Raw genomic sequence first — 24,769 nt, 5'->3', positions numbered from 1 at the left:
CTGTAAAACTTCACACAAGCTGGAACAAGGGCTGTGAAGAATCCACACCCGGCTACTCTGGTGCAAACCGTGTAGAGATTGACACAAGGGAACCTACGGACTTTTAATCAGGTTGGGCACATCCCATCCAACACAGGGCAGCTGTCACCCACATACACATGCACACACATAGCCAGCTTGATACAGGAGGGCCAGGATGAGAAAAGGAAGATGCAAGTACTGAACGAGACGTGGGCAAAGGCAGAGTGTTCCCTTGAGCATTAGCAAGCCAGGCAGATATTTAACCTAATCATGTCAATTACAATTGCACCAAAATTTAAAAATCAATAAATAAAATAAGCAATGGCAAAGGGGGGGGGGGATCTAAAAGGCCTTCGTTGTTGAGCGACAGGGTCAGGAGAAGTGAAAAACATTAGCTTCTTCATTTTGCTGTGTTGACACTTTAAACATACTGTTCCTTAGGACAGATGTAAGGAGCCCGGGAACCGGGAGGTGGGCAGCAGAAGGAGATGTCAGAAGGATGAGGATAAAGATCTTGAGGGAGATCTGACAAGGGGGTATAGACATGAGGGATCTTCTCCAGATATCGATCTTCATGTGAGTAACAGCGGGTCAGGTAATCACTCGCATTCGATATCTCTGAGTGACACTTTCCAAAGTTCTGTAAGTAGAGACAAAAGTCAATGGGTGAAAACTCTGGGATCATTGGCCACAAAACATAAAACTCTTCAGTTTCTTGCTGAGACACACATGTAACAAGTAGGATGGAAAATTAAATAGTTCTGCTTACTGCTTCAGAAAAATAGAAACCCAGGTGATAAATCCTCACATTTCAAAATTTTTGTCTCACTTCCCGAAATATCCATATTACTGATGAATATGTATAGATCTTGCATGGTTTGCCCCTTGTCTGTAAATGCTCTGCCTCTCTGGATCAAATAAGCAGCTGGCCAAGAAAGGACAGTTTATATTCAGTCTTCCTGACTCTTCCACACCTGAGTTTTGAAAAAGCAGTCCTTGTATGCATCATTAATCCAATCCAGGCTCATGATCTTTTATTTAAAGGGCACATGTGTCTGACCAGGGACTTTGGAGGCGAAACAGGTCATTGTGCCTAATGTTTACCTAGTAGATAGGAGTGCACGTGCTAAGCTTTACCTGCGTGAGCCGTTCCACTGAAAGCCTTGGGGCCAGTTTTGTAAGTCAAATGAACTACAGAGAATATAAAGCATTTGCAAGATCGAGACTGCTTTGTGGTCCCACGATTTTCCCTCTGATGGAGCGTATTCTTATGGATGCTTTGCAAAATCTGATTCTTCCTTTTTAAGTGCCAAATGAAACGAAAACCCCTCAGAGTCCAAAGTGCTTTGATTTCTATTGAGATAATTTTGCAGAGGTGTGGCAAGCAATACTGAAGAAACACTGCTTGTTTGAGCGCAAAAGTCGCAGAGACCCTTTTTCTCCCAGAAAGCTCCATGCAAACAGCAGCAACAGGAAGACAGAGACCCCCCTGCTTCTCCTGGTGTGCCTGCGGGGATGCCTGGGGAAGCTCAGAGGAGGGCAGAGCTTTCCCACAGCCCAGGGATCCGGCTCCCCAGAGGGTGGCAGCAGATGGGAAGGATTCCTCCCTGCTCACAGACCCTTCCCTCCGGTTTGAAGCCCTGCAAGATGACCCAAGCAGGAGGGACTTCTAGCGAGGACACTGCTTTTGGTCTTTAAATGGGCTCTCACCAAGGGCTAATCTCTTCTCGAAGAGAGAGTAAATGCACTGGCAATCACCTTTTATGCCTGTGGTTTGAACTGGGGCTGGCTGAAGCAAGTAACTTGCCCTTGAGTCCTTCCTTGTTCTCTTTCAAAGTACCAGAAACAGTTGGTTCAGTAGAAAGGACAAGGATTTGACCCTCGGGAGAAAACGCCTGAAGGAACAGAACAATCTACTCTGCTCATCTGCTGCTGGTTCCTGGATAAATATTTCACCAGAATGCTTAAAAAAATCATATAGAAAACAAAGCGTCGACAATAATTTATTGATGGTTCAGACTGCTAGAAGAGGCAACAAGCAAGTTGGAGGGCTGCGCAGTCTTAAGGCAATTTCAGGAACAGACTTGCTAAGAGCAATGAAGGCCACTAGAGGATGGGAAGTTTGTCTGAGCACCAGAGAAAACAGGAGCAATGCTAAGGTTCATGCAATTTTCATTTTCCTTTCCTTGGCAAAAGTGTATACCCCACTGCTTAAGCTTTTAAAAGTCAGTGAGCTTGACCGGGCCAGATAGCAAAGAATAATAGGCTTTAAGCCCCTTTTATTTAGAATTGCTGTGCTGGTATCTGAAATTCGGGTGGGCCATTCCTACAGCTACGTCATGAGGTTTTTGTCCACTTCTGGCTTTTAATTGCAAAATGAAAAGGTGGAGAGGTGCTGTGCAGCATTATAGCTGTTTAACGGGAGGAACCCAAGCCAGGGGACATGAGGAAGCTTCACTAACTCTACCTTACCCCCTACAATCTCTTCCTAGCTGCTTTAAGCAGCCCTGACTTACAGCTCTCACATTCCCAGGTGGGAGCTATATGTACACAGAAAGTTTAGGCCCCTACAGAATTCAAGGCTCAGATTTACACTGTACCACACACAGCCCTGTGGCTGGAAAACTGCGCAGGCTATGGCAACACATACTTCAAGCCTGGAGACAGTTATCTTCATACAAATTCTGTAGTATAAACAGGGATCCATACAATAAGGGAAGCAGGGAACAAAGAACAGCTGATTGCTATTCTTCTGATTGCACCAGCTGATAAAAAGGCATAAAGAAGGGCTAACAGCTAGGGAGAGCGTTAGCCAGCACAGAATGTGCAAAGGTCCTCTCCCTGTATAAGCTGCTCTCAAGAAATCTCAAACACAACAGAACGCCTTTCCATACCTGCAGGGGGGGAAAAAACCTATTAGCTATGCTCTCCTCCTGTTTTATAGAGCTAATTCATTAACTGATAGCTAAACTTTCTGGTTAAAGCTAACCTGAGAGAGAAGTTGTCTCAATGATTGAAATTTAGTAAGACATAGCAGGCAAGAGGGTCTCTTAGCAAGGCTAGCAATCTATTATCAATTAAATGGGAGGGTAGGTTTATATGCTTTTTGAGCATGCAACAGAAAAGCACAGGACTTCATACTAATATGTGCTGTCAAAAGGTCTAATAGACAGAAAGGTCTAGTAGGAAAGAGATTGCCAGTTAACATAAGCAGACATCTTGTGTAAATTGAGTTGGTTGTTAGCATCTAACACTGAAAGAAGCAGATGGGGTCATGAGATACTATTTTATGAGCTGCTTATTGACAATATACTGGGTCAGCAAAGCCTATTTCTTTCTGTTTATCTATCAGTTAATATGGGCATGAAACAAGCACCCATGAAGTAAGGTTAGAGAAAATAAGTGCAATTTTGTCAGCACTTCTATTTGGCCAGATAAGTATGAACAAGCTCCTCTTTTCTTTCTGGCCAGTGTTTTGTGCTCACTCTTCACAGGTGGGAGTGGGGCCAAAGCAGGGCAGCTGGAGAATGCCAGCATCGGGCTCAAAGGAAGAGATTTCCCTGTCGCCTTTCACCTCTCTTCAGCATGTGAAGCCAGGAGTCGCATTGCTCCGGCTTTGTTCCCGGATCTCATTTCTCAGTAGCGAAAGGGAAGAGAACAAAACCAGCCTGATGTTTTTTAACATATTTAGCAGCCGGTGCCCTTTGACTTCCTTCTCCAGTCCCACTGTGACTTTTCCCAAATCTAATTTATCTTTAACAAAGTTTGAAATTAAATTAGGGATAATGAACTAATTAAATTGAACTAGCACACAATTTTGCCACCTTCCCCCACCTGACTTCTCCCACTTGCCTTTGTTTCCAGTATGACTCCATACAATTCTTCATTATCTGGGTTACATCCTCCCCTCTCAGTTTTATTTTCAAGAGCTTGATTAAAGGGGATGTCAGCAATCTACCCATTTCAGACAGCCTGGAAGATTACCTTTAAACAGTCTTTACTTGATTGAATTAGAGAGCTTTCATTTCTGCCATGACTTACTCTCAACCCTTCTCCATCCCCTATACACCTGTCTCCAGCTTTTCTTCTAGTTGCAGATCATCTCTTTGGTAAAACTAGGTGTGCTGCAGGCAGCTTTCCCTCTGATCTGACCATATCCTATACTTTTCATCATACCTAAATAACAAGTTCTTACTGGTCTAAAAGTGAAAAACTTCTCAGGGTCCTGAGGATTTCTCTGCTATATTTTCCTCTGGAAAATCTGAAGACTCTATTACATGTGAGAGTTGAACAGATACTGCTACAGAGGATTGTGGTTTCTACTATTGTTCAAAAGCCCAAGAGCCAGTTAATAACCTCTCATGCAGTTTAAACTTTTCTTTAGTCTTGCAGCATGGCTCACAAACAGAAGTAAGCCGGTGTTCTCTGCTTGGCCAAACACAGTGCACATGCACTTATTGGATGTCTTAGCCTGTTCCCTGGCCGGGAAAAGTCCCTGCTGTTCAAAACTGTTCAAACTTTGGGCTGCCACTCCCCTGAACATCTTCATTGGCTGGCTTTGGATTTTGGGATGCAGCACAGGCTGATGAATAGAAAGAAGCAGTTTTGTTGAGTGACAGCAGCAGAGGACAGTTGTCACAGTGTGGACCAGTCAGTGGAGAGGATGTTGGTGTTGGAAGACAGAACATATAATGGGAACCAAAAATAAGAACATTTCACCATGGTGTTGGGAGCCTCACATCCTCTCCTCCCTGTTTCTAAACTCCCTGGTCAGCATTTTCATGTTGCTTTTCAACTTCCAAGTGTGGCTGCAACTTTAGGTATCTCCCAGCATGCTCCTGCTCTCTGTTTGACACCTTATCTGTGAGGGATGTCCTGGAATAACCACTGTCCTGAGTAAAGAATAAACATTAATGTATCAGGGGTGAGCAGGAACCAGTGGCCCTGAGCTTGCTTTTAGGAGTGGAGGAGTTTTGTGAGGACAAAACTGAGGGCAGGTGGGACAGAGGGGCTTATCCCTGGGTTCAGAAAAAGAACACCTTAAGCATGAGGAAGACTGAAATTCCCGAAATATAGGGTAAGGACCTATGATGAGGGATGCACCCACAGACACATGCAAGTATCACTTCTGCAGAAAACTTGCTCATAAAGTTGCATTCCTTACAGCATGCTTTTAACTCTTTCTGTCTATAGTACGTACCTGTTCTGTGTTCCTATAGCATCTTAGACCATCATTAATCTTAAACATTTCCCTCCGTGCTGTTTCTCTCCCGAATCCATCTCTCTACCCTTCTGGAGTCAGGGCAGGGCTGTTATCCTCATTTACAAATGGGAAACTAATAAGGAGCCACCTGAGTTCTTTGCTTTATTTCTCCTGAAAATTGGAAATGGGGCTGTTGACGTGGGGGAGGTATTTAGGCAACCTTGGTATTGGTAGGAAGGAAATGGGGCAATCAGGAGCTGAGTCAAGGCTGCTACATTTGATGGTTCTGCAATATCCCCAGATCAGTCTGCACCAAATCTGTAACTGGTGCAGGTTTAACAGTTTTATAGGGACATTCAGAAAGCAGAGCTGGGAATCTTCAGATTCCCTGGTCACTAATTTGCTGGGATCTTGGTGCAAGTCTCATGGTTTTGAGCTATTCTGGCTGTAACAGGGACAAGAAATTCCCAAACAAAACTTGAGAGCAGGAGTGTGGGGAGGTGAAGGGGGAGGAAATAATTAAAAAAGCATTAAAAAAAAAAAATCACCCTGATCTGTGGTGTGTCTTAGCAGGGAGATTTTGTGGCGGTGAGATTACACCTTCAAAGCACCATATGACCGGCTTTATTTTTACTTCAGAGAAACTGGGAGAATTTCCAAATTTGGATTTGGAGGATTACTGTCCTTTTGCTGGCAACAAAATTCCCCACCCCAGGGAGGACAAGGCGAGACCTCCCAAGATGGATTAGGGAGCGCTTGCCTCATTTGTAACAGTGGGAATGGTCCTCCAGTGCAGCGCAAGAAACTGTTGGGAATTGGAGGTGAAGGCATAAGGGAGAGTGGCTGCTTTCAACCACATCTTCCTCTGGGCTGGCATTTTCATCCTCTCTCTGTGTGCAAGAGGCTGGCAGTGCTGCTGCCTGTTGGTGACAGGCAGGCAGGTGCCTGGGAGCTCATCAGCACCTCTCTCCAGTGACAAACAGACCCCACAACCAAATGGAGAAAAGAAAAACGAAACCAATCCAAAACTTACTGTCCACTCTCGCTCGTTACGTCTACGAAGACCTTGATCCTCATTCTGGGAGCAGGGGTGGGTGAGACACCGCAAGAGAGAGAGGTTACCAGGCCAGGCCTGCTGCAGACACTTACCTAGGAAGGCTTTTGCTACAGCAAGGGAACTACAGGGCTGCTTCCAACACGGGGAAACCAGGGACCACAGGGATAAAGGCAAACTGAACTAACCCATTGCACACCTTCCACCCAGGTGTTTCTGCTCCACCTTCACCCACCTGTTAGCACTGATGTTCCTAGTCTGCAAGGAGGCACTACATCAACAGGACTGTCCAGTAGGACTTTTTAAAAACATCATATTTCTTGTGCTTATCCTCCTGCATGGAGCTATTCCCCTCCTTCCCAAGGATCTGAGTCCCTTGCCCTTTATTATATCTTTCTTCAAACTACTCCTCTCCACCCCCAAGCTACTGCTTCTCTGTGTGGCTCCTCTGATCTACCCTGGGTGACCTGGGAGGCATTCAGTGAGCTGCAAAGCACCCGATCTCCCCTCTGCTTTCTTCCTTGTCTCCCCACCCTTCTCCGCACCTCTTCACTGAGTACCCCTGTGGGGCTGTAGCCCACAGCCCCTTCCTCCCATTTAAAAGGCAGCAAAGTAAAGGGGAAGGAGCAAGGCAGAAGCTGTAGTCACCACAACCTGGGGAATACACAGGAGAAAGGGAGAGTCATAGCCAAGGAGGGGGCTGCCAATGGCATTTCCTTGGCCAAAAGCTCTTGGCATCACCCAGCAAATCTCCCATGGGGTGGGAGAGATGCCTCCCTTTCAGGCAGGGGCCTGGTGGCTTTAATACCTGAGAAAAGGGTATGATTATAGGGTAAGGGAACGTAAGAAGAGCTGAGGACACCTCTTTCCACTGCAAACACCATTCTGTTTCAAAGGGTCACTGGTAGCTAGAGATGGTCCAAAACAACCACTTAAAATGAGAGCTGAGTCCTAATCAGTTCCTGCCACAGGACCTGAACTTGGATGGGCTTACTGACACTTAAAGTGGTCAGAAAAATGTGAGAACAGGGAAACAGTCAGGTCTGGTCTCTAATTTTGAGGAGAGCACCAAAGAAAAGTCTCTTTCTCCCTTTCTCTCAAACATCCAAACATGCTGTCTGTACCAACCTCATAAAACTCAAGCTCTTTCATTTTTACATACGCCGTCCCTCTCTGACTGTCTGTTATTCACTGACTCTTTCAGATGCAGGAACCTTTACGTGTTCCCATATTCTCTCACATACTCTCCCACCTTGTTCTTTCACACATGCACATATGCTCCATCTTATCTATAGTTGCTTCCATGCACACAAACTCTTCTTCTTTTTTTCTTTCAGCCAGTCTCCTTTTCTTTCCCTCCCCTTCTTGTACTGACTAGCTTGGAAGGGCCCTCTCAACATCTCTGTGAGGTTTTTGGCTTCAGCTTCCACACATCCTAGTATTGCTGCTTTGCTTCATGCTGTTGAGCCTTACAAAAATTCCCCAAACCAAATCCCACACCATGAGCCAGACCCTTCAAACCCACCTCGTTTCTCCCTGTGTCTCCAGCCACACTGACTGCAGAGGGGACAGACCCCTGGTCTGAAACAAAGCCATTAACCCTTTCCCCCTCCCACATGCCTCGCCTCACTGTAGAAAGCAAAGGAAAAACACTGCAAAGAGCATGCACAGAAGGCAAGACAAGGCAAAGGCATTCCTGTCAGCATCCCCAGAAATAAGGGTAGCGAAGAGAGCAGCCGTTGTGGGCAGCATGCAGGAGGTGGAGGGAGCGGGAGGAGGACAGACTGGATGCATGGGGGCCACGCCACAGGACGGGGAGGAGATGCAGGGGGGGAGCACTGACTTCAGAGGGGCGCAGTGGGGAAGGCAGAGTGCGATCGTGTGTACCTTGAGGCCAGAATCTGAGGGGAAAGGGCCTAGAGTGACATGCGCTAGCGTAAGTTGGGCTGGATGGTTGCATACTCGACTAGGTCTCCGCCAGCATGGATGGAGGTCCGAGGACTGGGTGACGAGGCCAGAGCGGAAGTGTCCAGCTCTGCATAGTGGACATCACAGTCCTTGTTGCCAGAATTCTGGAGAGAAGAGAGCAGCAAGGCAGTGGGGACACAGGAGGGAGGAATTGGGGTTGAAGTGGGGAGGCAGGGGAGTGAGAACACAGGAACCGTGCAGAAGGTGGGGAGCGAGTGAATGAGACGGGAGAGGGAGTGTGTGAAGGGTGGAGGGAGAAAGAAGAAAAGGGCGAGAGGAGGGAGGAAGAAAAAACAGTTAAAAAGAGGGAGGTAGGGAGGAAATGAACAATCAGTCAGGTCAAATCCCAAATCAAAGCAAAGGTCCTAATGGCATTGCTCCCCAAATCCACCATTGAGCTGAGTGACTCAGCCCAGGCTGGCAGCACTCCCAGCAACTGCCCCATCCGCCCCTTTTACTGGGGCTGCTCCCAGCAGCATCTCGCTGCTCTGATCTTCCCATCAACCCCTCTGGGATCAGCATTTTCCTTAGCCAGGGGTGGTTCAGTGAATTCAAACCTTATTGGATACCTGAGCTGTCAGTTTTGACCCAGGAATTTGGGGTTCATTGCAGCCCAGTCGAGGCAAATGCAGGGTTGGGGGCACGAGTGAAAATCATGGGGAAAGCTTGAATTTTGGGTGTCGGGAAGGAGATACCTGGAGGCAGTGGCTTCAAAGCCATAGCTCCAAGGGCAGGTTTGCAACAGACACATTACCCTAGCGAAATGACACTGCTTAGCCAATACTGTTGTTTTGCCCTAGCGTGGGGGCTGTAGAGTTCTTAAGTGCTACATTTTAACTCGAGGCTTGACTGCACAGTATGCTACTGCAGATTAACTATGCAGCATGATTTTGTCATTGTAATGATGTCTAGTAGATGCTAAAAGCATCCTTCTTGGGCATGAAAATATTTATGGGTATTGCCTTACTAAGCGGGCTTATCAGCAAGAGCTGCATGAATGGAATATTATCCAATTTGTCTGGTCATTCCTACCCAGACATCTCTTATGCTTTGCAAATAATAATGGTCAGAGAACCCTGGAAGGCAGGACGGCCTGGAAACCTCACTGCTCAGTGGGGAAAATGAGTCACCAGGAGGAGCCCTGGTGTCAGTAGCCAAGGCAGGAGGGGGTACCCTGGCTACTTGCCCTGGGGAGTTTCTTTAATACTTGCTTTTGGGCCTGTGTTCTGTGCCAGCATTAGCCAAGCATCTGCTAAGCCTCTCTGAGAGGAGAGAGTTGTCTCTTCCAAATGAAATAGCTTTCCAGTTTCTCTATCCCCTTTCCAAAATGGCTGCATCGCATAGCGATTATGCAAAAGGTGTTTAATTCGAAAATGTTTCTCTTCTCTTTGTTTGGAAGTGTCCTCAGCCACGTACCAGCTGTGGCAGAGCCATTTTCAGAAGTTTATAGCCCTGTAATGAGCTGGTTTAGTGCCTGTTGCTGGAAGGCGTTATTCAGCGAGCCGTTATCTCTGACTGCTGCGCTGTTCTGTGGCAGGGCTTGGCTGGCTCCCTGCTGGCATCCCCCCGCCACCGGGATGAGGGGAGAGGGGAACACGGCTGCAGCGGCATTTCCAGTGTCCGGTTCCCCTGTGGTGCTCAGCGAAGCTGGACGCTGGAGGACCAGGAGGTTTGAGGTCACCCTCTGTCCTGCCCTTGCGGAGGTGACCAGATGGCAGTGGCACGTTGTTGGCGTGAAAGCTGTGTATCCTATGGCCTCTCTGCTTCGTGTCTGGACCCAGACTGAGTGTCTATGGACATTTAAGAAAATTAGTAATGCCAACTCCAGTCTCATACCTAAACCTATGCCCTGCAGAACTCTTTCCCCGTGAACTATGTATCTCAGTACCCCCTCCAGTTCCAGAGAAAGGCAGACTACATCTCCACCTCCTCATTCCTATGCTGTCTACTTTGCCTCACTCCTCTCCAAAATAGTGCTTCCTTCCCACTGGAGGTGTTTTCTCCATGGAGTTCCCCTGCTTTCTGCCGCTCTAGGGCTTGCTCCTGCTCCCTGCTGCTTGTTTGGAGCAAAATTTATTACAATATCAATAATGTGACTTGTATACAAGGTCTAGCACTGCAACATGCAAGCGCTCTGCGTAAATCATCAGCATCGGCACCCTGGTAATTGCCCTGTAAACTGAAAGGAATTATTTTGCTGTCTGCAGCAATGAAACTTTCCGTTCTACCTGTGCAAATGAGTATTGCTGACACGTGCACTAATCATACGTCTGCTCCTACGGGCACTCGTACCTCCACCTCTCTCGCTCGTGCTCCCTCTCACACAAACACACAGCATCTACATGACACGTAGGCACTGCCGTGTGCACACAGAGCACACCTCTGCTTTTACCCACACACGTGTTACTCTGCGCACTGACACGCACGGGTACCAGCACTCTCAGACATGCATAGTCTTTGTAGGTGTTATCTGAAACACACACACCTTTCCATCCCATTCACTGCTTAAATATCCTCACATAAACCAAAGCTTTTACCCCACAAGAGCTCAGAGACCAATGCTGCCGGCAACCCCATCACCCTTATGCCCACTTCTCTACCCTTAATTGTCCGCTACTCTGTCCTTGCATATTTCTGTGCTGTCAGCTTCGTGTTATCTTTCCCACAGTTTGCAACACATAAGCATACATATTCATTTGTAGCCTCTGACACAGGGCCCACCCTGCTCCCTTCTGCAGGTATCCTGTCCCTGCAGACGTGCCCCAGCCTCTCCCCTCCACCTGGTCCCCTGCCAGCACGCATCTGCACACATCCGCGCACACGTACCTGCACACCCTCTTTGTGGATTCCTCCTCCACCTGCCTTTTTTATTTTCTCCTGGCACCTCTCCTATTTCCCTCTCCCTTGCTTTTTGCCATCTCTAATCACTTTGACTCCCATTCTAGTGCTGTGAAATTGTCAACCCCAGGCAGTGGCTTTCATGCTGCCTTGTGATGAATCTAGTTTATCCCAAATTATGAGGTTTTGCACAATTCCTTTAAAGCTGACTGCACCCGCCCCATTTTCCTGCAGAATCCGTTCCCTTCAACTCTCATCTTCTTCACTACCCTCCCAAGTCAAATCTCCAGATGAAGCGCAAGCAGAACAAGAATATCCTGCCTTTCTCTTGTGCCTTCCCCTCTAAAGGATCCCAGAACCACATATACAACAGAGCAGCTGCCTACATCTCCATCTGAACACAGCGGGAGGGGGGCCGTATCAAAGTGAGGTTGGCAGAGACACAGAGAAGCTGAAGGGAATGTGCTTTCCTCCTCATCCTCCAACTGACCCATCTCTCAGGTGAAGGGCTGTGCAGGTCTAGCTTGCCGTGGTCAGTCCCTTAGCATGCTGTTGGAGTGTGGTGACTGGGCCTCGGCTGAGTGTGCTGGTTTTGGTAACCACCACTATCCCTGCTGCTGTTCCCCGGAGGTTTCCATGCAAGTCCTATCCCAGCCAGACGCTCCTCAGCATCTCCTCTGCAGGGAAGTGCACGGGTGTGACACGAACAGGAGGCCTCTACAATGCTTTAGGGGTGAAAAAAACAACGCCTCTGAGTGGTCCTGCAGGGAGGAGGGCAAAAGCTGGCTCCCTGCAAAGCATGGCTGGGCAACGTGATGCACACCTGGCCCTGGCAGCACATACTGCCTGTGTTATCTGGGAAGAATCCAGCAAAACCAGCACTCCTTGGCAGGAAAGCGACACCCTCCTTCCCTTTACCAGTCACAAACTTGACTAGCCTGCTGCCTGCCCAAAGGATACAGCGATTTAGCAAGAAATGGGAGCAAGCCTCATCTCGTTCCTGGGGCAAAAAGCCAAATCATGGTGTGTGTGCGTGATGGTGGAGCCTGATACTGTTTACAGGGACTGCCAGCCAAGCTGACCAGAGGACAGCTCCAATTCACAGCTGTGCTAGGCTTTTGCCAAGAGCGGGCACAGCTGTGGCAGTAGCGGCTGAGTCACCCAGACACCGCATCCCTACTGCGAGGGGGCCAAATGAAATGAGGGCTCCACAGTCCATCACCTCTTGGCTAAAACCACGGGTAAGGAGCAGCAAGTGCCAAGCATGGGGCATAGAAATGCATCTTCTCAGACCAGGATTGAGAGCAGCAAACTCAGTTCCCATGGTTACGGAGCAGCTACCCATCAGGCCCCATCTCACATCACTAACTCTGCCACTTAATTAACTGACTGCTCGTTATTTCCCAAAATGAGCTCCTCCATCCTCCTGGTTGCCTGAAATTCGGCTCTTGGATGCTCTCCACAGAGCAGCCCGTCTGGCTCCAGCATCCTGTGTTTCATTTAAAACTCAGCTACCACTCCGCAAGGATTAGAAACAGCTGGAGACAAGCCCCAGGACTGAGGGAGGGCTCCAAAGGGAAGTTTTTCTTTAGGGACATTAGCCACGTTCAGCTAGGATGAAGTAAATAGCTCAGCACAGAACTGCGTCTTTATTTCCAATGCCCTCGGCATCTCTCTCGCTGCAGACTTCTGCTAGCGAAAGGTCACTGGGCCCTGTCCTTCTATTATCTGCACAGGAATATGCATTAAAGGGTCATACCAGGATGAACTGGTTATAATTAGTTATGTTCATAAAATATTACTCTAGTATAGGTTGATATTTATACTGCCTTCTCAAACAAATGTGTTCACATTGCTGAGATCTAGAAGCACCAGGTTTGGTGTGTAGCACTCTGAACCACCTCTCATGGAAGAAGAGCTTGAGAGAGACCTGCAGCATTTACATGGGGATCCTGCGTCACCCATGGAAGATGGGGGGAGCAGCTCCATGCCACAGCGTAAGGGAGGGAAAGGATATTGTCCAAAGCCTGGGAGGAGGAAGGTTTTCTGTTTTCTCACCAAGGAAGGACTCTAATCCTACCTGTTCTCTGTTTCCTGTGCCATTGCCCTTTGAATCTAACATATCCTCCTTCAGCCTCAGTCCTTGAAAACCAGCCTTTCCCGCATGGCTGCTAATATCTCTCCCTGACCCTTAATCTCTCTGCTTCTGCTGCCTCACATTAGCATCTCCCTATCTGAGGCTGAACAAATCCACACAAAAAAGGGGGTTTAAAGAACTTGTTGTCAATTGAGAGTCAAACACTGGCATGCTCTGCCCTGCAGATAATTGCTTTGTGAAGCTCTCACTGCAGCGCACGCAGCTCTTCAAGAGCTGCTTCATTCAGCTGCAAACTCTAACAGGGGCTCCGTTGCAGAAGGTGAAGAGTGACTGGGGTGGGATAGGTGGCTTGTAGGCTTAGCTGTCATATGTAAAGATGAGACTGCCACAGGTGGTGATAGTCCTCTGATGAAGATTTGGAATAAGCAGGGTATATTACTGAGGAATGACCCATAAAGCCACAGCTCCAGGACCTATGGAAACCAAGGGCAAAAGGGGCAAGTGCTGAATTAGGGTCAGTGGTATTTGAGAGGTGGACTGAGATCAGAGGGTGGAGGTTGCCTTCCTCCAGGAGAGGATACTCCTGGACTGTGAAGGCTGCTTGTTCACCCCTGTGGATGGTGGGCGTCTTTCGTCTTTTAGGGCGAGAGATGCTGTGTGAAAGGCAGTGAGGCTGGGGGTGAGGATGAGGCCAGGCAGCACTATGAGCACCCTGATCTCCTTACCAGTTTGTCAGTGTAGGGAGAGGGCTCGGTGGCTGCCATGTCATAGTACGGGGTCTGCAAAGGGATTTTCTGGATTTCCTCCTCATGTTTCATGTTGTCTAAGTGAACAACCTGTAACAGAGGAGAGAGAAGAGGGATGAGAAGAGCAAGTACTATTCTTCTGTCACAGCTTGAGGCAACATCTGCTTCAGGTGACACCATCTCAAGATATCACCATGAAGGGCCGTGCATCTTACCTTCTCCCTTGCTCCTACCATATTATTTGCCTCCTGTTCTCTTTCTTTCATTCTCACACCCCTCACTACCACTCATGCCATTCAAAATGGCGGGGATGCTCAGAAGTCCTCACATCTAAGAGCCCATCTGAACACCACCTCACGTAGAATTCAATCCCCACAAAAGGGAGTAAGCAGGATCCAAATTACAGCTTTCAATTAGTACCAATCTTTGGGAATTCTGGGCAGACGAGTCCTTTCTTGCTGCCCCTCAAACTTAGGCCATAGACTTCTTTCTTTGCTCTTGCAAACCCGGTTTCCCAAAATTTAGGCACTGTGGACGCTGAGTGGAATCAGTTTTCCTTGCCAGAGGAAGGAACTTGCAGCTGGGCTGGGGAGGCATACCTGGATGTCTTCTGCATTCAGGTGGCTTTTCATCTCCTGTTTCCTCTTTGGTGGAGGGGCAGGTTTGTGGGATGGAGGCAAGTCAACTCTGCAGATAAAGAAGTGGTTGTTGATTAGAGAGCAAGAGAAAGGGATTTGTTTGTTTTGTTGTGCCGTAACAAACCAGATCCTGTATGCGCCAAAGATTTGATTGTGTTTGTCACTGCACTGCCAATATAATCATATAGATTATTCTCAGTAACATCCCCCCCCCACCCCGTGCCCTCTTTCTCACCCCAATTAGAATTGTTAATAGAAATAAACTCCCTCCTAGCATTCTGTTCCTAATTCCAAGTAAATCCCCATGTCGGATTGCAGATCCTGAGGGTGCAGCTGGGATACCTGCCTTCTGGCACTGTTTTGGAATGGGCTCCAAATCATCCCATGGGAGGTGGCTCATTTTATGGCTATAGGGTACCAGAAAGTGTCTGGCAGTGGTTGGTGCAAATCAACAAGGTAATGCCAGCCCCGAATCGGGAGCTTACCTGGAACAGTAGCCCCTGCCACAGGCTTCCCAATAGGAGTTTGAATCTTCCTCATAGACACGCTGTGCCACGCAGGGACATTTATCCCTGACCCCCAATCAGGGGATCAGCTTTTGCCCCAGAGCGTAAGGATCGGCAGCCATTATAATCCCAGCCTAGAGACTGTCTCAGCACATTCTGTTCATATGCACAGATGTGCCTAATCCTTTTACAAAACTTATTAAAACTCTGATCCACTAATTAGCTGGCTCCCCCTCCCTTCCCTCTGTACAAACTTCACCAGATCTTCTGATAGAGGTGGCCAACTTTCCTTGGCAGCCTAGTGGATTCCAGCATAGGACCAGAGCGTATGGGCGAGGAGCGTAAAATGGATCCCTGAGGCTCTGCAAAACATTGACTTTATGGCTCTAAAGAAAAGAAATGCTATTAACTTCTGGAAGCTTTGGAGTGGACTCCACAATAGAGGCAGCACCTCTGCAGACTAGGGCACCATTGTGCTTCTATTCTCAGCTAAAGTGGCTCTTCCCTGTGCCTGCGTGGAGGGCCATTGTGGGAAGTGGATTGTTTGAATGCATCTCTGTCACAGGGCCGATGCTGTTGATGCAATTTCACCTTGTGGTGCTATTTTTTTGTTTGTGTGCCTTTCTGTCTCTCCCCCTGCTTTCCCCGGTTCTCTTCCCTCCCTCTCCCGCTATCCTCCAATGCCCCCTCTCAAATGGGATTAAATGGAGCACAAAATGTGGCCAAGATGTAACAACAATGAGGTGGGGGGTTGTGGAAGATAAAAGCAACTCCTAGCCTTTGGGCTTTCCGTGCCTCCCCTATGAGGTGGGAAGGAAGGGAGGGGATGCTCAAGCCCCACTGCTCAACGGCAGTGACAAGAGAGAGCTTTTCAGCAAGAGGGCAGGGTAAGCATGTCTGAAGAGGGCTCTGTTCATGCTGCATAGAGCGAGCTCCACGCCACTAAATTCCCTGCCTGGGATCTGTGCTGCACAGTGTAGGGCAGAGCAAAGCAAGCACCTGTCAAAGAGGAGCCCCTGGGGCGTCCCCTCTCCCTACTCTCGTATTGCCAGAGTTCATGTCTTCAGGCTGGCACCATATATACAAGACTGGAATGCTGAGTGGATGTGAATCCTTTCTGGACTCTTTGGGATACATTCAGGGCTGCTCAGGGTCTATCAGAGACCCCTCTGATGACAGAATGCTATTCAGTCTAAAACAGGAGCCTGAAGCCATTTCTCTGCACAAGGAGGAATAGGATCCTCTCGTACCACTGGAGGTGAGAGTGGCAGTGAGCAGCTGCACCATGTCCAAGGAAAAGCAGCATCTGGGTGAACATCATTGTGCTTCGGTTTCCACTTAAGGCTTGTGATAAGAGCTCAAAAATAGGAGAGAACAGGATGGAAAGCACTAGGGGGCCCCAAGGAAGGGAAGAGAGTCAGAGGAGTGAGCCAGGCAGATGCAGACAGGAAGAAATGGCAGGAAAAACGGTTTGCTGCCAGGCTTTTCTCCTGTGCAGGTAGCAGAAGGGCGAGCGGTGCTCTCTGTCTCCTGCCCCATCCGATAGCACCTGCACCATCACTGTGCTGTACTGCTGCGAGCACGGGGCTACTTACAGGTCATTGTCTGTTTCAGTGCGGTTCTTCTGTTGCCGCCTGTAGACAATAATTACGGTGACAGCCACGCAGATGATGAGAGCTGCTGCGATGACTCCTCCCACGATCCCAATAATGCCTCCTGGGGCACCCTGAGGTAGTGGCTTATCTGCAACACAGAGGGAAGCACAGGAGAGAGGGTTAGAGCATCAGACAACACAACCAGCAAGGCGCAAAGACCAGTAGAACCAGGGACTCCATGAGCAAAGATGCCAATGCACTCTGAAACTGTCTCAGGCAGCTGTGTATGTGCAGTGTTACGGGGTGAGACAGGTCATACTGAAATGTAGTAGTCAGAGGAACAGAAATCTGTGGTTACAATCGCAGCCCACTGTGTCTCCAAGAGCTAACCACTTCCTTACTCTATTCTGCAATTTCCCCTTAAATCAGGTGGTTATTCCTGGATCTATTTTTCTGCTTTTGTTCTGTCCTCGAAGAAGGAAGGGTTTAAGGAATAAAGGTGCTTCTAAGCAGCCCCCCCATGTGGTGCAGAGGCACTCATATGGACCTGCTACTTGACAGTATTTAACTATCTTGAAAGCCTTCTGCCAGGCTTTGTCACAGTGTCTTCTCTGAATTCCTGGTGCTGTTGAAATGAGGGAGAGCTTTGCTATTAATGTAGACCTTAGAAGAGCTAAGGACCAATGCTCAATTTATTGAGGTGGAGCAGAGGTGTGTGCACCCTTAACCCTTACAAAAAAAGATGTCCTGAATGTAGGATTTAGGGGCGAGGGGGAGATATATCCTATCTTGCATTTCATCTCCTGTTTGCCCCATGGCTGGAGAGCTCTGTGACTTGGGCCAGCTCCTCGGTGACTGATATGGACCTCATTCAAAGGAAACCTATCCCATGGGCCTGATGGGAAAGTGCTTTGAAATGTACGATAAAAGGATTTAATTTGCTCTACCTTCCAACCTAATTAAACTTGAAAACTAGCTAATTGGTACTTTGTACTTACAGCTCCAGCAGTGATGAAAGAAAGAGATAATTGGAATGGAGGAAGAAGGAGGAGGAGGAAGAGAAGGAAAAGAAATTCAAGGGAGGGGAGCGAGACAGGGATGAGGGAACAAGGTGCTTTGTAGAACTTGTCTGTCACACCTAATTGTTGTACTTTTCTTAATGCCCTGGCTACTGGCTGCTCTTAGAGACTAGATACTGGACTATATGGACCTTATTCTGCAACAGTTATGGCTTTGAGTGTCATAGTGGTAGCCAGTATCTCCACTAAACTATGCATCTGCAAAATTATACCCACTCTACATGTGTGCATGGTTATAAAATGTATATGCGCACACTCCCAAACCACATAGGACAACTTATACAGGACTTTTCAGGGTGAAAATCTGCCACTTACTCCCACCTCACATCCATGGATTCAGCACTTGCTTAGCTCGAAGGCTGGGCTCCCTGAAATCCCATGTACCAGGTGCAATTGCAGAACTGACTGCGCTGAATCGTTGCCAACAGCCTATTCCCAGATCTCACCTCACAGCCAGCCTTCTTCACCTTTCAGATTTGCTGCTGTCATCCAGAAGTAAACTGAGGTGTATAAACATTTCCCAGGGAAATCCCCTCTCTGGTCAATACCAACAAATTGCACAGCAGAGAACTGGCATGTTTACTGTATCAGTACAAAACACTTGAACTCCCAGCACCACGCTGAGGCATTGCTACCAATGAAGAATTTGCCCTGGGAATTGTCTTGACACTGATCCCCCATCCCTTTCCATGCAAACCTGGTTTTCTATTGCCTCGCAAGGACATCCCAGAGCCTACATCGGTCAGAACCCCACACCCCTCCTTCCCCTGTTCCTTAATTAAGAGCTCAGAGCTGTGTGTCTTCAAGTGGCAGGATGCTGTAGTCATCAGAACGCGAGGCCCTGCTCACCACTGTCCTCGGCAGTGGCAGTCACTTTTATTTCTCTTCCCTTCTCCATAAGCCACATTATCTTGTAAATAATATTTCTGCCTTGAGACAGCTCACTTACAGCCATGCTCAGGCAGACAGCTGACATGTTGCAATCTAAACCCCCTGACAGCATTCGAGATTGTGGCAGGGACGGCGACTGTAAAGAATCTTCCAGTCACTTTGGTTGGGGCATTTCCGTGATGAATTGGCCCCTAATGGCTCTCTGGATGGCAGGTAGCGAGCAGAGAACATCAGCCTCCTGCTACCGCTGTAAATCAGTAGGTGTGTATACATGTGGGGGGGAAGGGGGCAGAAGGAGAAAGAGGGAAAAGGAAATAAATAAAGCTAAAATTAATCTCCAGGAATTTGAACGGGGCTGTGTAATAGCGAAAAGGGGCCAGGAAAATTTAAAGAGGGGAAAATGCAGCCATCAGTTTGCAGAAGAGAGAGGGGTAAATATAGGGCACTGGGTAAAGACAGTATGGGGCTGAGGAGAGGGAAAGAACGGAGGAGCACAAGGAGAGATGCAGAAGTTTTGGGGTGTCTATCAGAGTACTTCCTTCTTGCCAAGCTCTCAGTACTATGGTATGAACATCCCAGTGTTGGTATCCATCCCAGCTGCCCAAGACAGGGCTGTGTGGCAAAGCAGCGCTTCCACAGAATGGCAAGTACCAAACAATGACAAAATCCTATGACAAGAAGCCCTGTCCCTACATGTGCAGGTCTCTTTCTTGAGGACAGGCTGAGCCGTCCTGCAAAAGTGTTGTTCACATCTTTGCAGGAGTCCAGCTAGGAAGCTGTGAAAAGCAACAGGGATAATTGCTGACAATAAGAGGGAACACCAGGAGACAAGGAAGATAAATGAGAGATGAAGGTCCCGAGAGAGCAAGAAAGTGCAGAGGAGAGGAGAAGAAAATGGGAAGAGGTAGAGAGAGACCTTCCTTTCTGCTAGCTCTTCCCTCTTTCTTCCCCCCCCCCCCCCCCCCCATCTTTTTAAAACCTTTCATTTGCATCCCCAGCTGTTTATTCCTTCAATCTCCCCTTCCTGGAGAAGAGCTGTGGCTAGTGCTGTTTGGAGGGCTCACCTGCAACCCAGCCTATTTCCTTCCGTCCTCTCTGTGCCTTCCCTCTTTAATGGGTAAAGCCAGAGGCACCAACAGGGCTTTTCTGGAGGGCAGGGTGGCTGCAGGAAGGGGTGTTGTAAGTCAAACAGGAGGGCACCAGGAAAGCCTCAGGAGAAGATGATAAGAACTGGCAGACGAGGATTCAGTTACATTGACAGGGCTTTTGGGCAGCCCTGGGAAGGTGTTTGCAAGGCTTGTGAATCAGGATCAGAATAAATTGGCAGGACAGCTCAGGGGCCTCCCGACTGGCGTGGTAAAAGGCTTTGCCAATTAAGAATGCAAAACTCCCTGCTCTGTGTCACGCTCGAATAATTTAAAACTCTCCAAAAAGTTTGTGTGAAGCAGTTGGCAGCGAGGCAGGTACCAGAGAACCCAAAGGGGCTGAAAGAACAGATCAGCCTTATCTGGATGTCTAAGGGCTGCTGGGAACTCCTCGTTCCTGCTGGAAACGGAATTAATTCACAGTATTACAATTAAGGAGAAAAGAAGGACACCCCACCCCCAGTCTCTTTCAGAGCAGTTTTGTTCGTTACTTTGTTCTCCCACGGCTCTTCTGCAGATGGAAGCAGACACAGGAAAGGAAGAAAAGCGGTTATCTACCCGTCAAGCATCCTTCCCAGTCACCTGATGGTGCGTGTCTCTGGGTTTCCAAAAGTAACCGGTAACAGATGAAGATCTGTCTACCAACTAGATCAATTAAAACATTTTGTAAGGTGCTGATACTGTAATTCACCAGTCCCAATGCTCAGTTAAATCACATCCAGCAGTTCAATGCTGTCAGGTGTTCACATCTCCCAGGTAAGTGAAGAATGTCCATTAGATGTGAACGTCCATCCCGGAGAGATCCATCAGGCACAATCACAGTGCACAACTGACGAATAGTTTCATAGCACCGACTATGAAAAAGCCCTTGTCCAAACAGCTGCAGGGCTGATGACTCTGTCTGTACGGACAGAGCCGTGGCTCAGATTTACTGCAAACAGCCATGGTAGCATTTCAAAGCACAGAGACAAACAGACGGAGCTGTCCACACGCGCCGTGCCCAAGGGGTGAAATAGTGCAGCTGCAGAGTGGAATAGTAAATAATAATAGAGGAACAATGAAGGCTTTGGAGAACCAGCTTGCAGGAGAGCAAGAGAGATGTTCCCAAAGGGAACTTGAAGTGAGGCAAAGACAGATAAACTGGAAAGCTTCCAGAGAAGGGTATGCCAGAGCAGAGGGAATGACTCACTTGCTCTTGGTATGGGGGGAGTGAGCTGGAGGACTTTGCAAAAGGAAAGGAAAGAAGAGACAGAGCCTGTCACACTTTTGGAAGTAAGGTCTCTTCCCTTAAAGCTGGGACACTTGCATCATGAAGCAGCCTGGCTGTTCCTGGGATCAAGACTTGAGAGCAGGGTATGTTCCATCCCCACCAAGGGTCTGTGCCTGTCTGGGACTGACTTTTTATGTAAAGCTGTGATCAGCCAGATAAGTCTGCACTTGCTGCAGTACACGCACAGTGACATCCAGCCTGGGCAGGTGGGGAGCAGATCTGTGGAATGGGATCCTGCACAAATTGCACAGACAGCTGTAGGGTGGGACAAAGGTGCTGGCAGGCAGGAAGGCTTCATTTGGATGAGAGGGCTGGGTCTCATACCGGTACTGTCTCCTTTCTATCCTGTCTGCCATGTATTCAGCTGCCCCAGGGACAGCCTGAGCCCCATCTAATTGCCGATGCACTAACCTGCATCCCCCAGGTAAATCTGGAAGCTGAGTCAGTCTCTGTGCCCAGTTCACTGCAGCTCTGAGTGGAGCTAGTTTGCTCAAAGCTACACGCTCTTCTCCTGTCTTTGCCTTCTAACTTCAACTTGATCCCTCAGTGCTTCGCAGAAAACCAGCATAACAACATACAACACCTCTGATAAGCCATTTGCTCAAAGATCTGCCTGCACCTGTAACCAATTGCAAAGTAGGGTTGCCTTTCCATTTATTACCTCCCCACACAAAACAAATCCCCATCTATTTCATGGCTGGCTAGCCAAGGCACTCAGCAACGTGCTGCCTTGCTCACAGACACATTGCAAATCAATGGGAAGGAATCGTGATTCCTCTCCTTTCTTTATGCTAGCAGCTTTGAAGCTCTTCTAGCTGCCAGCCTTGCTAGAGTTAATGTTACCTTGGTGCTCAGTTGCATCCCTGTTCACAGGCGTACCCAGCCTGCCGGTCTAAAGCAGCCTGTCCCGGTACAGTGCCAGCTCAAAGTAAGTCTGTCTGTGGCCTGGATTGCCACCCTGATCCAGTGGAAGGAGTCAGCACTTGCTGGACCCTTCCTGCCTGCTGAACCTTTGAGCAAGACAAGGAGATCAGGTGATGCGTATTTATAATAAGCCCCACCTGACACATTCCAGGGAGCCTGAGACACGGCGAGTTCACAGAGCTAAATTAAACTGAGTTGAAAAGCTTGGCAGAACAAATACATCTCCAGTTTGGTTTTAAAGACAAGAGCAGGATTGGCTAATTTGAGACACGCTCCAATAGCATACACGCCCCCAGGCACAAGCTGGTTCAGAGCCGCATGACGCCTTGTGTTTGCAAAGGGTTAATGAAATGCTGTTCCCAGGAGAGCCAGAGATGTGAGCTGGCAGAGCTGATGGGCCAAAGGGTAGGATAAACAGCAGGGCTTGCAAGTCACTGGAGGTTTTAAAGGGATCTTGAGTCTGAGGGAGGAGAGATGAGGTAGGTTTCTCTTGGGGCAGTTCCCTTCACTGTGTATATTAAGTGAATCCTTTGCAGGGACAGCTAAGCATCCAGAGGATAAAAGCAATTAAGAAAACACTGCTTGGAAAGCTGAGCCAGTGGCACCAGACCATTAGTGCGTGAGGCTGAAGTGCCATCCTGCCCACTCAGCAGCACCATTTCCTTCATCCATCAGAGCTGGGTCCAAAATCTTCATGCCCCTTTCTTTTGTCCTGGCCTGAAGTGGAGAGAAGGGGAACACAACCTCTCATCTACTCCCACCTAAGCCCTGCTCAGACATTGCTCCAGCTCAGATCCTTGCCTAAGTGCAGGTGGAGGTGACCAGGCTGCAAGAAACACTTGTGAAAGCACTGGACAGTGAGGAGAATCTGTCCCTGTGCAACACAAATCAATGGTCAATGGGCAATTTGCAGTTTGCAGCACCACTTAACCCCTGGAGTACCCAGAACCAGCTCTGTTACCAAGTGCTGTTCATCTGGTGACATATGGTGAGAGAAAGAGGGGGAGTTAGCCCTCAGCATGGGCAAGAGGAGCAATTTGGTTAGCAAAGGTGGCTGGCAGGGTTTTCTTAGCAGGAGGAGTGTCTGGGCTTCCCTTGGTGCCAAAAGCATAGCAAGAGCAGAGCTGATCCAGCAGCCCTCCCCACCCCTGCCTCCCAGAGACTCCTCCAGCTACAGTAAGAGCTGAGGACCTCTCTTGCTAACAACAGAAGGTGCTTCTGGTTTTGTGTCACCTCAGGAGCTGGAGATGCAGCCAGCCAAACAAAGGTTAAACACCAAAATGAAGGCAGAGCTGCTCTGATATAAGTCAGAAGGAATTTTAAAAGCCGTCACAGCCTCTCCCGCCAGGGCGTTTGTTGATTTAACTCTCATTTACACAATTAGCCACCACACATGCAAGTGCCAAGCCATGGCTGCAATCCTGACACTGCCGCCGCACAGGGCTTCGGCTCCATTCCCCTGGAAATCCCCCACTGCGCAGACGGGGTCCGCAGGGCCCACACGGGGCTGCTCCGGTGCCTCTGGTCCGAGCAAATGGGTGCCAGGAGGGTCTCAGTTATATTGTGTATTTTGAGTGGGGCCAAAAGCCAGGGTCGCCAAGAGTGGTTAAACAAACAAACGCTCCTGACCACTCTCTGCGATGTCCTTTCTCTGCCTCCCACAAGTGGGAATGCCTCACAACTGCCAAGCCCCTCTATGAGTGACCTGGTATATTCCCTCTCTAATTCCTCTCTGCTGAAGACCAGATGACTGGGTATCCCCTGGGTCCTGAGCGCATTCGGAGCATGGGTATTCCGCTGTCTAGGTACTAATCACGACATCCCTTTCCCTGCCCACTTTGCTTTTCCTCTGTAATTTTACTAGCCCAACAGGCACTTAAAGGACTTTGCAAACCACTTGCCCGTCTCTGATGAGGTTTTGAGAGAGCTTGGCAGTGTGGTGTGCAGATCCAGCCCTCCCTGGGGTGCCTGCTTTGAAGAGCATGCCCAACTGCAAGTGGACACATGGATGTGCTTGATATTAGTGGAGATTTCTCACACATTCCATCAAAGGCAATTGCTTTGCCATTCACCAAGGGTGGAGGCATCTCGGCTTTCTCCAGTAATGACCAGCTTTCTCCCTTTCCTCTCCTGCAGGGGAAGCAGCAGAGTCATCCTTGGTTAAGTAGCATCTGGTTAAGTAGCTGCTGGCTGCAAAAGCATGTCTGGAATGTGGCTTTAACCCCTGGTGACCTTCCCTTGCAATGCTTCCCAGCGGCCACTAACAGGGATGGGGTTTGGATAGCAGCAATAGGAGCAGTGTGTTAACCCCATGAGATCCAGCAGAGATGAGGACTGACTTCTGCAGAGTAGCTGTTGTAGTGGGAGCTCCCCTGCGGATACCTTTCACTGGGCTGGTTTTTCTTCCGCTCCTGAAGCAAAGTCTAGCAGTTGTTAAACAGCACCTGAGAACATGATTTGAGAGCTTAGGAAGGAAGCCTTTTCTCTGTGGGAAAGGACAGAGCTTAGCAAAGTCATTACTGTGCAACAGAAAGAGCCAGTTGTTCAGAGGGTGCAACAGCAAGCAGTCATTTGCAGCAGTGTCCACCCACAGAAACCGAGCCCCTCTGTATGTGCGCATCCCCACGCTTTCTGCTCAGCCAAGAAATGTCTGCATTAACTCCAGATTCTGGGGTGTCCCTGTCTCTCTGTGCCACTCAGTGGCTCTAGCAAAGAGGGGCCAGACATGACATTGTCTCTAACCCATCTATCCAAATCCAGCACAAACCTCACCCTGCCCTTTCTTCACCCTGC

At 48.6% G+C, this 24,769-nt stretch overlaps 1 protein-coding gene across 1 annotated transcript in view; it reads right to left on the bottom strand.

Annotated features, from left to right (window-relative positions):
- Positions 1–442: 442 nt before the first annotated feature.
- The window catches only part of NECTIN1 (nectin cell adhesion molecule 1), a gene marked incomplete at both ends in the record, with an annotated part of 102,931 nt that continues 78,604 nt past the window's right edge, over positions 443–24,769 (bottom strand). The window contains 4 exons of the mRNA XM_082330495.1: positions 443–661; positions 13,908–14,018; positions 14,528–14,615; positions 16,668–16,815. Coding sequence (XP_082186621.1) covers positions 443–661; positions 13,908–14,018; positions 14,528–14,615; positions 16,668–16,815 — 566 coding nt within the window. The remainder of the gene's footprint in view (positions 662–13,907; positions 14,019–14,527; positions 14,616–16,667; positions 16,816–24,769) is intronic.

This window comes from Platalea leucorodia (assembly GCF_965183815.1).
Source record: "Platalea leucorodia genome assembly, chromosome: 20".
Classification (NCBI taxonomy): domain Eukaryota; kingdom Metazoa; phylum Chordata; class Aves; order Pelecaniformes; family Threskiornithidae; genus Platalea; species Platalea leucorodia.
This window is presented reverse-complemented; position numbering and strand designations above follow the sequence as displayed.